Source organism: Xiphophorus maculatus, chromosome 3 (assembly GCF_002775205.1).
Source record: "Xiphophorus maculatus strain JP 163 A chromosome 3, X_maculatus-5.0-male, whole genome shotgun sequence".
NCBI classification, from domain to species: Eukaryota; Metazoa; Chordata; class Actinopteri; order Cyprinodontiformes; family Poeciliidae; genus Xiphophorus; species Xiphophorus maculatus.
In genome coordinates, this window is record NC_036445.1 from 11,511,076 (window position 1) to 11,524,950 (window position 13,875).

A 13,875-nucleotide genomic window follows, 5' to 3' on the forward strand; every position below is an offset into this window, starting at 1 on the left:
CAGTGCAAACTAGCAGATGGCTTCCAGTCAGTGAATCATAATGACTGGATTTTCCTTTATTGCTCACATTTGACCACATTTGCAAAGCTGAAGACATTCTCAGTAGTCTATGTCTTATTTTGTGTTCGTCTCACAATATGACTACTTTAGAACATTATTAAAAATGGTAAACACATCTTATAGACTATTATTGGATCATGATTATGCCAGTGGCAACAAACACATCTGTCCATTCTAAAAGAGATTATTACATAACTAAACGATGACTATATACTGTCAATATAAACATTCCCTCAGGAGAAATTAGCTAAAACCAATATGTGTCCACAAAGTAAACAATTGTTCTTTGTTTTTGACAAGTAACTTGCATTTTTGTCTTATTTCAGCGCATAAGTTCATGGGTTAATAAGGACCCACTGTTGCCAACTTGATGACTTTTAGCGACGTTTCAGACAGAAAAAACAGTATCGGTCAGAATCAGCAGGTCAGGATTTTTAAAGGTCAGTGATCTTAAATCGTAACTTTAAGCAAATCAAACCTCTGAATATTAACTTATTCCATGTTTTGCTATGCTATTTTCTGATGTCTGCTTCCATTCAAATTATGCTAGATAAAGTTGTCCATGCTGTGAAAATGTATGCTGCAAGTTTGAGTTTCAAAAATGGAAAGTAAAATCTTCAAAGTGAATCAAGAGAAAGGAAAAAAAAAGATGTATCTACATAGTTGCACTGAATGTACTTTGAGGCATCAAAACACTGAAACTAACTCAAATGTGCTCTAATCATATCTTAAATGATTGTAACAACCTCATATTTATTTATAAAATGTGTGTAATGGAAATGTAGTGGTGGTGCTGCCTTGCAGAAAGGAGGTTCTGGGTTTGAACTCCGACCTTGTTCTCGGATTCTCTCCAGGTACTACATGACAGCTTGTCCTGTTTTTCTCTTGCAATAAAATGGTGACTTGTCCAGTGTGTAGCCCGCCCCTCACTCTGTGATCCCACATAGATTGTAGAAACCAGATTAAAAAAAAAGGTCCGTTCAACTAACTTCCTTTTATGCTTCAACAGAAAACCCATGCTGGTGATAAACATATAATTTGTGGATACTTTCCAGCACAGTCAAAACACTCCAGTGAGGTAAAAATATAACAGCTGTGAATTTGAGACTCCAACATTGTCGACGGTCAGCTTAGTCATTTATTATTTATGTCAGAAACTCTTTCCATGCCGTTTTCTTTCAGTGAAAAACTAACAGTCACTTTGGTTTTGCATGTCCAAAAATGAGATATTAGGATACCAGAACCCAATTTTGAGGCTTATTTTTACTCACAAGAGGCTGGAGTTTGAGCTTGCATACAGAGAACGAAGGATCTAAGACTAAAGTTTTATTAACCCTGAATGCAAACGTTGTCCCTGTTGTATTTCTTGCGTTGCTCGGAGGTGGAACAGTTTCTTTTGTCCTTTTTACTTATAAAATAGGAAATATGTCTTGTTATTAGTAAAATTATCTGCCAGTGGAATCAGTACTTTTTCATCAATATTAAGTATTTGTCGACTTAAAACAAGATTTTAAATCTTGCTGAAAAGTTACTTATAAATTCATGTTGTCTCATTTCAGGTGTACAAAGGTAGAAAGTAGAACAAAAGTACTTGACAAGATTTTGTACTTTTTGCAGTTTATTAGAAGTATAATTATTAAGATGAACACAAAAATTTGTGATGGTTTATGACATAATGCACTACATTATTAGTAGCACATTACTAATAATTCATTACTAAATGATATTACATTATCATTTCTAAAAAAAACTTGCTAATGGTTATTTTGTGATAATCTGAGTTAAATGTAATAATGTTATTACATATGCACCAAATAGTATTTCAAAATGTAATCAAGGATTTTATTGTGTTTTGTGTTGATTATTACATAATGTGATGTAATTATGTTTTATTACATTATTAACTGGCGACATTACAAAGTTTTTGGAGGTTTGAGTTGACCAAGACAAGCAAGTGGTGTGATTTTTATACGTGACGTATCTTTTGGTGCTGTATTCTCTGAAAATGAGTCTTCATAGAGGGATTATATAAATGCAGGTGGACATAGCTGCATTTGACATCAAATCAAATTAAATTTGATTTGTATAGCACATTTCAGCAGCAAGGCATTTCAATGTGCTTTACATCATATCAAACACAGAAACACAATGCAATATAGAATCAACAATCAAAACACAGCATTAAGTCAAGTTCCATCAATAAATTTGTAATTGATCACATTTCATATACAATCCTAAACAGGTGGGTTTTCAGTTGAGATTTAAAGGAAGTCAGTGTTTCAGCTGTTTTACAGTTTTCTGGAAGTTTGTTCCAAATTTGTGGTGCATAGATGCTGAAAGCTGCTTCTCCTCGTTTGGTTCTGGGGATGCAGAGCAGAACCAGAACCAGAACCTGAGACATCTGGAAGGTTGATACAACAACAGCAGATCTTTAATGTATTGTGGTGCTAAGCCGTTCAGTGATTTATAAACTAACAACAGTATTTTAAAGTCTATTCTTTGAGCTCCAGGGAGCCAGTGGAGGGACTTTAAAACTGGTGTTATGTGCTCTATCTTCCTGGTTTTAGTGAGAACGCCAGCAGCAGCGTTCTGGATCAGCTGCAGTTGTTTGATTGATTTGTTGGACAGACCTGTGAAGACGCTGTTGCAATAATCAATACGACTGAAGATGAATGCATGAATGAGTTTCTCTAGATCTTGCTGAGACATTAGTCCTTTAATCCTGGAAATGTTCTTCAGGTGATAGAAGGCCGACTTTGTAACTGTCTTTATGTGGCTCTGGAGGTTCAGGTCAGAGTCCATCACTGGTTCTTAGTTGTAATAACTGACATGCACATTCTGCGTCAAGTTACAAAAATCTGGAGGTACGCAAGGTTGGACACAGCGCAGATTGGGTGTGTACTCTCAGTTCCAGTTCAAACACATAAAGTAAATCCCTCTGTTTTGATCTTAATTTGGTTTCCATTACATTCCTCTATCCTACAGTTTTCTTTCATACCGTATATAATACCAGGGGGTTTGGCTTCCATGGCACAAAAAATACCTAAACACTGTCAGAAGGTTGAGTTTTAACTTGTCACTTAGACATTGAGACCAGTAGAGCTATTTGTCATTCTTTGCTGTGACACATTGACTGGTTGTCATAAGAGTCACTTACCTTCAGGAAACTGATATTCAGCGCTGACTTTTCATTGACCTTCTCTGTATCTTGTGGACTGAGGATAGAGGCTGGTGCAGTGATGAAGTTGCAGCCATTAAAAATTCACCAAGATTTGGACAGAAGGTCATTGGTTGGCTGTGGGTTTCTGTGTTTGTTCTCCAACCACAGATTCGCCTGTTATCTCCCAGCTGTCGGACAGCACAGTGCATTATGTTGTGACTACCTGAGGAAGTCGATGAGTGCTTTGTTTGTTTCATGATCCATTTTATTCATGCATATTGCGTTTCCGCCTCACAAAGCACAGAATGTTAACGTTCACCTTATCAGACATTCAGACAGGAAATCTATCACTCTGCAAGTCCAGCACCTACTCTGTCAGTGTGAGACGGATGCAGATGTGTGGAAGTTTGTGGTTCACCCTGCAGTTTGACCTTTTATGGTTTTTTCTCCGTTCGCCTCACCTTTGCACTGTTCACGCTCATTTTCAGACGGACATGCGCTCCTGTAGGTGTTTGTTTTCACACTGCCTCTGGTTTTCCGCCGTGTTTGTGGTGCATATTTAGCACTCTGTCCTGTCTACACCAGACAAGGTCTTACCTGTGGATCTCTGCTTCTTGCAGATCACCGTGCCCGGAGGAAGAGCATAGCCACTGGGAAGCAACCCAGCATGGAGGTCCCTCCCACTGCCCCCCTTCAACCCTTCCGACAATCCGTGAGTAACCCTCCCTATCCTCGGCCTCGCTCGCTGCCTCCGTCCCTCTCGCTCTCCCTCCTCCCTCCTCCCGCTTTCGGCCCATCTCAAACATGTGGCAGACGGGTCAGCGGCACCCCGCCTCACCCCTTCCCTCTGTCCCTGGCCGTCTCCCCCTCCATCACCTTTTGCCCACCGGCGCAGCCGCAGAAAAAGGGCTCCAAGAAAGGGTCTGCCACACCCCCGTTACCCCACTCGCTGCCTCTCTCTCCCTCCTTATCCTTCACCCTGCCTCACTCGCCTGCTGCCTCCTCCTCCCCTCCCTTCTTGTACTGGGGAGGAGACTGGAGGGCTGCTGGTTCGAGTCCAGTGGCGGGAGGAACGTTTATTGAACCGCTGCCCCCTGTTGAGGTATGTGACACTGAGATACAGGTTGTTTTCATTGCTAAGGCAAAAAAAAAAAAAGTTCTTTTAAAAGTATTATTATACACTGGGGAAAATATTTTGAGAGTAATTTACCATGTGTATGAAATATTTAAACCAACATTTATCCAGGATGCTATTTTTTCACATGTTATTTTAAAATTATATTTAGATGATTGTACTTTCCCCACTCTGTGGATAGAAATGCTGTAGCTAACATTCATTATTTGCGCCACCCTTATTTTAAAACAATAGGCTGTTGTTTTTTTTAAGATTAAATTTGAATAAATAAAATGTGAAAAATAGCAAACTGCATAAATGTTGGTTAAACTATTGCAGGCACATTGTAAATTACCTGTAAAAAGTTGTTCTGATTCAGAATTAAAACAACTTTTGATGATGTTTGCCACCCTTTTCCTTTAAACAGTGGAAGTTGAGCTCAGCTGACCAGATTATTTATTTTAAATACTTTATTCTTTTGTCCCAAGCTTCTGCAGAAATATCAAGTGAGCTTTACGCCTTTTCTTTAGTAGTCACATCTTTTTTGGCTGTTTGAATGCGTCACTTGTTCTTTTCATGGAAAACCAGTTTCTGGTGAATCCAGGTCTTTCTGGGAGGATCTTGGCAGCCACAAACAAAACAGTGCAGAGTTTTCTAATTGTGTCTTTACTTTTAACTGGAATTGTGTGCTTTTGTCCCACCAACATCAAAGTTTTAACAACAGAAATAGTTCACTAGACGGGTTTTTGCAGTGTGTTAACATCAGGGTTTCTACTGAATGAATGTGTTCATATTAATCTGTATTCAGATTAAAACATAACCTGCTCTGTGATGGTGCGTCTGCAATAGAAGACAAATTTAAGTTTTGTTCCAGACTGCTGGCTTGGACACTACTGTAATTAGTAAGCATTGTTTACTTCAGAAATCACAGAAGACAAACTTTATTTCTTTGACAAATTCAACCATAACAAAAGAAAGGGAGAAACATAATAACTTTTTTTACCTTCTGATTTTATGACAAATAAATGTGTTTATGTTGCAATTTGTTTTAGTAATTCATGCTTTCCCTGTTGTTGAAATGAATTATTGAACCTTCCTGAAATAATGGCCTAAGTCATTTTTTGCCAAAAGTGATTTTTTTTTTTTTGCCTAAATCATCTTTTGGCAAAAAAAAGAGGTGGTGTTTTTTGTGTTGTTGTTGCCAAAATCACTTTTGGCAAAAAATGACTGTGGCCATTATTTCAGGAAGGTGACAAAATATAATTGTAGGTATTTACTTTGCTCATTGATTAAATTAAGCATGAAAGGGCATAAGTCTCACTGCCAGACAGAAGCAAAGTGCTTCCAATGTGATGCTTGGTATGTGTGGGATATGCATAATATGAGACTCTGTTATTAGAAATCTGCTAGTTTTAATTTGTTTGCTGCACAGTTTTTGCATTTCTCTCATTAGAGAGAATTTTGAGCTTTAGGCTCAAACTACGACACATAGGACTTTAGTTTTTATTTGATTTATCAATATCAAACCTGGATGAAAATGTCTTCAAACCAACTAAAACATATTTAGTCTGAGTCACAAAGTCTTTGCAGTTCGGATGAGTGTGTGAAAAACATCAAACCATGTTTAGTTTGAAACAAGCAGGACTTTGCTCTAGAAGTGTCAACAGATCATGAGTGTTACATCAGACTGTAGAGTCAAATCCTAAAACCTGGGCAGTGGAAAAATGTGTTTTATTTTTATTTTGTAGAGTAATCAAATGCAAATTAGTTTATTTACATTAATATGCTTTTGATCTGTTGTGGAGAAAGTGAAAACATCTAAACAGGGTGATGAAGAAGGCTGGATCTGGACTCTGGAACTTGTGGAGAATATTGTGCAAAGAAGAATTCTTCATAAAATAAAAAAATTACCATGGTTTAAACTGATCATCCTCCTTGTGAGACTGTTAAAATAACAGAGCTTCTTCTTTAGAGTCGCTGTAATACAGACTGCTACAGGAGGTCCTTCCTGCCCATAGACACAACATTTAGAATTACAACATTTAATTTTCCTTTGGGTTGATAAAGTGTTTTTAGATCAAATTGAACTATTACAGCAAGTTATTTTTGCATAAAGACTTTATAATAATTAGCATTTTAACAGTTACATTGCCCTGGAAAAAATATACATTTGGAAACGCACCCCTCCCGACCCCACTAGGGACAAGGGTGTAAGAAAATGGATGAATGGATGGAGAAACAAAACCACAATGAACAGACTGAAATTCCTGTCTGAGTCCTCCATCCAGTACATTTTTAAAGCCATTTAAGCAGACGAGAAAGTTTGATTTCTATCAAATCTGCCCAACAACACTATTGTGAATAAGGAGTTGATTAAACCTTTACTTAAGTTTAACATCTTTCATCCATCCAGGAGCAGTTTGGTGATGGTCTGGGGACTTTACAGCTTGAAGGAGCATTTTGTCACAAGACAATATACAAACCCCTCAGAAAATTGGGATCAGTTCTCAAAAAGCAGGTGAAAAAAATGTCAGCAACCTGCGATGAACTCCAAAGTCTGAGACAAAAATAGGTCACCATCTGTCAGAGTTAGAAAGATGGTTCAGCTCTTGCTGTAAACTTTTATTTAAAACTTTAAATAATTAAAACTGCAAAACACAACATTTTCCTGCACTAAAACCTTTAGATTTTATGATAAACGCTGAAATGAACATGAATGAAAGCAGCTTGACTGGTTTTAATGCAACGCTCCTGACCGCTGCTTCAGAAATGGGTCACAATTTCACCACAAATGTTTGTTATTGCTCTTCAGGTGGGAGATATAATTTCAAAACTTCACAAAAATAATTCAGTGGAGTGACGAGCCAAAAATACATCAGAGCAAAGACAAGGAAGAAAACTGTTTTAAAACGAGAAATAATAAGCATAAAGTTGTCACTCATCTATTTCTGCTTCTGTGCTCCATATTATCCATCCATCCATTTTCTGTACACCCTTGTCCTTGGTGGTGTCGGGAGGTACTGGTGCCTCCCCAGCTAATGTTCCGGGCGAGAGGCGGGGTCACCCTGGACAGGTCGCCAGTCTGTCGCAGGGCAACACAGAAACAGACAGGACACACAACCATGAAACACACACTCACACCTAGGGAGAATTTGGAGAGACCAATTTACCTGACAGTCAAGTTTTTGGACTGTGGGAGGAATGCTCCATATTAATAAACCAATAATAATTTTTCCAGGGAATTTCAGTTTTATTAAAAAATGTCTTTGTGATTGTTTTTTAAAACATTATCAATAAAGTAAATTTAAAATGTGATGTTAGATAATACTACAGCATATTGGAATTTAATCGAATACACAATTTAGTCCAATTTATCAGGGGTGTGTAATTAAAGTTTTATCTGAAACCGGTTTGTAGGGAAATGTTGAATGCCTGGAACTCTGTGGAAATCGTGTTGCAGTTCGCAGAACAGCAGCCGGGCTTTTAAATGCTGATTTGATGTAAATGTGAGTCGTAATAAAAGTCAGAACATAGAGCAGTTCTTTAAATGTCAGCAAAGAAGGGAAGTATTGAAACACGACTTCTTATTTAGCTTTCAAATTGAGATGGAAGCTCAGTGAAAGGTGGAGCAGGAAGCGATGTGTCTGTGGACAGAAATAATCTGTTTAGTGTTTTATTCATAGCAGCAGGTATCACACATGAAGGTGCTTACAGGAGCGGTTAAAGTTTTTACGAGCCCTCCGTGTCGCTTACGTCCTGTCTCTGTTATCCATCCTGCTGTTTCGCGCACTGTTTGTATCTCAGAATAGGATAACTTGTTTGTTTCCGATTAGAAGCGTCTATTTGCTGCTCATTCATTGTGGCAGAACTGAAAAGGCTTTCCATGCACTTGAAATTCGCTGAAGCTGGATAATCCATTAAATGAAATGCAGAGCCTCAATTTGGCTGCAGAGTTCAGTGTTTGTCATTATTTCACACTGGTTTACAGTAGATGAGTGTTTGTTATATAAATGTTTTAGGTTCTGTGAATTGGGTAGTTTAGCCCTGAAGAGCAGCAGGAGGATGATGAACATGGCTCAGGAATCCTCCCTCTTTGGTTATCACCTTGTTCTGAACTGCTGTGGTAAATACAAAGTGCACCCTTTTTCTGTTGGTTTAACTTGGAAATTACCCGCTTTATTTGACCCAAATTTCACACTGCTTATTTAACAAAGAAGAAGACAAAATGGAGAAGCTGTGTGGAAAAGTACAGCCTAACTTCACGCTTTGCGTAGCTTGGTTGATTTGCTCCAAAACAGTACATGGAAAAATGTCTAATTCACTTTTTTTCTTTATTTTTTGCGACATTTCAAACTTTTGCTTAAAATTTGCATGATAATTGGATGGAAACATGATTATTATGTAAAAGCTTATTCAGTGGAAAACTTTTAAAACAGCTAGGTCAGATTATGCACATTTCAAAGAAATTAAAAATGTCCATCTCAGACTTTAAAGGCCTCAATTAATGTTTGGACAATTTGAAAAAATTCAGAAAAGTCTGAATGAGTATATGGCTGATTTAGAGCTGAAGGGAAAAAAATGTATCACATCAAGATTTACTGTAGGTTTACAAAGTTCCATCTGGATGAATCACAACAATTTTCACTCTCTGCTTTTCCATTTCACACACATGGTTGGGCGTAAACAGTTTTAAACCTGCTAAACACCAGATCATTCGTATTGTGCTTATACATAAAACACCACTGAAGGAAGGTGCACTTTCTATTTCCCATGACTTTAAATCTTATGGTGCTCACAGACTGAAATAAAATGCTAGAAGTAAATCCCCAAAGTGTGCTTCTGCACACAGAGGAACCATTACTGCCTCCTCCCAACCCCTGGGTAGAGGGGATTTACTGTATATCTAACTAAAAATAGCCACAAGTTCCTGTATTATCAATTTTGCTGTTTAGGGTGGCCAATCATGTCAGCGGTGGTGTTGCCACCCAAGGGGTCTTTCTTTAGAAGAACTTTTGCTGGTAATGCAGCTATTGTCTCTTTTTTTCCACATTACATCCCTGCTCTGACGATGAGGGAAAATGAGGACAAAACAGTAAAAATAGGTCAAACTAGAGAAGAGCAGCAGGATTAATGCATCTTAACAAAGTAAGGGTATAATATTCTAAAAGCCTCACAACTTAGAGGCAAATAAAATGACTAGAAATATTATATGTTGGAGCTGACTTAAATGTGACCTAATGATAAGTGAAGGGACTTTTAGGGTATTTTAAGTCCAGGAAATCTGTCAGAAACCCAACGCTGATAGAAACGACTACTGCAACTTTGATTCTCCTCTTGTTACTGCGATTTGTTTTGGTTTTCAGCCTCTTTCTTCTACCTTTAGACACTCAACCTGTCAGATGGAGGAGCAAATCAAATCGGAGTTAGTCATGCAGACTATTAGGTTGAAACCAGCAGATGGAGCCAAGCCTTTAGTCATATCCTTAAGACAGGCTTCAAAGCCGTTTGACTCACACCAGATGACAAGGTGTCATTTCCCCGCAGTCATTCTCCCGCTGAATAATGTTGTTATGTGATAGGTATATAAATGATCTTTCTGTGCATTAAAAATAAGGGAGTGTTCTTTGATAAATTAGCATAATATATGTTTGATGCATTATTAAATAATTAAGGATAAAAAATGTCCAGTTTTCAACCAGCATATCTTTTCCTCTTTTCCAACCTTTTCCTCGAGGCTAATGTGAACCAGCCAACAAACCGTTTTAAACGGGGTCAATACTAGTTTTTATTGCAAGGTTTCATTCCTTTTCAGAAAGAAATTAAAAAAATACAAAGGTTGTTTCGCTTTAACAATTTGAAAAAGCACATTTTTGATTAGGTTTTAGCATTTTTTGGTGGAGATCTGTCAATCAATCAGTCTTCACCCACTTTACCAGACACAAGTTGCCCAAATTTTCCAGTTTTTTTGAGGCACATCTTGTAAATTATTGTCTTCATGTGAGTTGACTGATTTCCTGCCAAAATTAGGTCTGGACTCTTAAGTTATTTGAAAACTGGAATTTTCTTATAGCAAAGCCAGTGTTTTATTTGATTTTGATCTCAGAAACTGGAACTTTAATTAAAATGACTAGACCTTTGAGACATTTGAATTTTCATTACTTTTTAGTTAGTGGTTTGGTATCAAAATTGAATTTAGCCAATGATATGACCCCCAAAACTAATTATGTAGCCTGCTGGGAAAAAATAATTGTCTATACCTACTTTAGGAGAAAAGGTCTGTCTCGCATTTCCACTCCTTGTGCATGAAGACAGAGAATATTTTGAGAACCCCTGTTGCACCTCAAGTGGATGAAAATATTCTTCTATTTAACTTAAGTAACATCAGTGAAGTCACTGAAGGGCCTCTAAGCAACAAAGAGCTCACAATAGTTGGAAAGTGTGACAGAATATAAATTAGAAGGCATGATAGGAAACATTTAGACGGTGCATTAAAACAGTTATGATATTTCCATCCGTTGTATCAGTGAAATATGAATGTGACGGTACTGCGCCTAATCTTGATTGTGCAATAAAATGGGACTTTTCTAAAAATAAACTGAAGACATATGTGATATTAGAAGTTTGCATAACACTTTAGTGGCTTGCGAAAGTGCTAAATCTGCTTGGATGTTTTTTACATTCTGTCACACTACAACTACAATCTTCATTGTTTTTTTATTGGTATTTCATGAAGCAGAAGGATTTTTTTTTACAATAGAACACATTTATTTGTACTGAGCCTTTCTGAGTCATTACTTTGTTACTGTAATCACAGTTTCAAATGTTTTGGTGCTTAACTCCATGAGATTTACACGTTTAGAGACTGAATTTCTTTGCTCTTTGCTCAGTCAGATTGGACAGAGAGCATTTGTGACTTTTCAAGTTTTGCCACAGTTCCAATTGAATGTAGGTCTGCTTTTAAGAAAATATGTTGTAGTTTGTTTTCCTTACATGTGGTTTAACCAGTAAGAAAGCCCATGCAGGACAAACTGTCCCAACAGATATTTTCATGGTCCACTGCTGCCCACTACAGGATCTCTGATGGCATTGCAGGTCTTTTTTTTACCAACTGGACAGTGCAGCAGTGTGATTTCTTTTATTAATAAACTTACTGTGTGCTTTCCCTCCTCATGTGTCCCATTTTTTCATTTGTCTGCATTTGATTGTGCATAACGTCTGACACACACCACTTTGACCCTGCGCTTATCCGACATTTAAACCAAACCCCACCTGACCACTGCGTCCCGTTCCTCACCTCTACATCACTCATCTGTTCCGACATGTTCGCGCCACCTCGCTCGTCCTCCCTCTCCCTCTCCATCTGTTTGTCCCTGTCGCATCATCATCATCATCCTCCTCCTCCGCCACACTCCAGAGTTTCCTCAGTAAGAGGTTGAAGGGCTCCATCAAGAGGGCTAAGAGTCAGCCGAAACTGGACCGAACGAGCAGTTTCCGCCAAATGATCCTCCCCCGCTTCCGCAGTGCCGACCAAGACAGGTCAGTGAGAGAGTGAGAGAGATGCAGGTTCAGGTGTGTGGATGTTCTGGATGTGTTTGACCACTGCTGTACACAGTCATACCTGTGCATGACATTTTGTTTTTACCTGCTTCCGTCTTTTGAAGATGCTTAAAATAGTAACATTTGTTTCTGATAAACAACATTTGGGCAAAACTTTTGTTTCTTGCTTGGTGTCACAACAGGTCAATAGGTTTGGTCCTGAGATGAGTTTGCATTCAGACTGCAAAACTAATCAATCAGAGAAGTAAGAAACTAGATCCCTTTTTTCAAGACTTTTATTACCAGGTTCTAAAATTAACAAACAATTCCAGAGTTTTTAGGCGTTAAACAAAGATGAAGCCAAAATGGAAGCTGTGTGAAAAACTAAGCACACCCCAGGAATCTTTTTCAGCATAATTGTGGCAGAATATTGGCCAACTCCTAATGTCCTACCACAGCATTTCAATCAGACTGGATGTGGACTTTGACTATGCCATTTTTCAGCCATCCTGTTCAACACATTTGCTGGAATGTGTTTTAACCCTGTTCATGGTTCAGTTTGGGCCAGGAAGCAGCTGTAGATGGGAAACTTCTCTGCTTTAGTATGCAGAGAAGTTAACTAGTCGTGTTTCTATCAAACATTGCACTAGGAAAGGTTGATGGAAATGGTCAAATTTGAGATAACTTCTTTAATTTAGTAAAAGGTTTTTATTTTTGCTTGAGGTGGCGTTTCTGAAAAAGAGATAATGCGCTGAAAGGTCGATGGAAAGACATTCGGACAAATTCTGACGTTTCAAATTTTCCCATTCACTGGTGGGTCTGTGCCTTACCAGAGGCTCAACACTAGCCTAATCGTCTAGTTTCTTTCCATTTTTTTGAGATTTATTTGGTGATCTAAGCTAGTTTGCAACCTCTGCATGCTGTTTATTACAGCCCTATGTGGCATCAAAATCTGATGAAATTGTGCTTTGAGTAGTAATATTGATTCACTACCAACCAGTAGATGGAAACATGCCTAATTTGCATTTCCCTTTCCTTCTTTTTTGCTGAACATCTTTGCTAACATACTTTATTTCTTTAACATTTGACATGCTGGCTGAGGCCTGTAGAGTCTCAGATGGAGTCATTAGGTTTTTACCATGTTTCTAAACATTGCAAGCTCTGACTTTGGGGGAATTTGTTGGGACTCCACTCCTGGAAGGATTGGGAACTGCCTTAAATGTTTTCCAGTTGTGAATAATCTTTCCCAGTAGAATGATTAACTTCAGATTGTTTGGTAATGAGTTTATAACCCCCTCCCAGATTGACAGGCAGCAATAGTTCCTTCTCTGACATATTGCTGTTGTCTTTCCACCTTTGTTTCAAGTTAACAGACACCTGTATGTTTCAGAGCATCAAACCACCGTAACTCCATTTTGATAGAGCTGTTCACATTGATGATGCGTTAATCAAGTGTATTTGGTTCCTCTCTCCCTAAATAGTTTAAAAGTTGCAGGGGTGTACTTAGTTTTGTCAACACACAGCTCTTCTGTTCTTTATTCTTTGTTTAAAGCACAAAGCATAATTAAATTAAAATGAAATAAAAAAAATTATAGAACTTGTCTACTAAAGTGGTTGGAGTGATTGAAGTTGAAATACTCCTAAATCAGTCGTGTCCAAATGTTTTGTCGTTTGGTTGAAAAAAGTCCTGCCAAAAATATTTGGAGGTAAAAAAGAGAAAATAAATAGAAAATATTTAAATTAACAAAACTTACATTGTGAATTTTTATACCTGCTTGACAAATTATGAATGGAATATTTACTAAACCAAAGTAGTGCTTTTGTCTTTTTTAAAGGAGAAAGAAGTGTACATTATTGTCAATTCAAAACTTTAAAAAAGTTTTGCATGTTTGCCTTTGTTTGAGACAAACATTACTTCCCAGTTTGTAAAATCTTCTGTGCTCAACTGAGAAAGAAAATTATCTATTTTCAGCTATAAGAACAGGATCCAGCTGGAACTTTCTTT

The 13,875-nt window shown here is 37.7% G+C and overlaps 1 protein-coding gene across 13 annotated transcripts in view; it reads left to right on the forward strand.

Moving 5' to 3' along the window:
- The window catches only part of LOC102231320 (ras/Rap GTPase-activating protein SynGAP-like), a 174,393-nt gene that overhangs the window by 114,889 nt on the left and 45,629 nt on the right, over positions 1-13,875 (forward strand). For 9 of the 13 annotated variants that reach the window (XR_002752553.1, XR_002752554.1, XM_023331074.1 and 6 more), the window contains exons 4-5: positions 3,841-4,322; positions 11,749-11,870. Coding sequence is in view for 11 of the 13 variants with exons in the window: in XM_023331074.1 (XP_023186842.1) it covers positions 3,841-4,322; positions 11,749-11,870 (604 nt within the window). In the remaining 2 variants the exon portion in view is untranslated. The remainder of the gene's footprint in view (positions 1-3,840; positions 4,323-11,748; positions 11,871-13,875) is intronic. The other 4 variants (XM_023331082.1, XM_023331085.1, XM_023331084.1 and 1 more) reach the window with 1 other exon arrangement.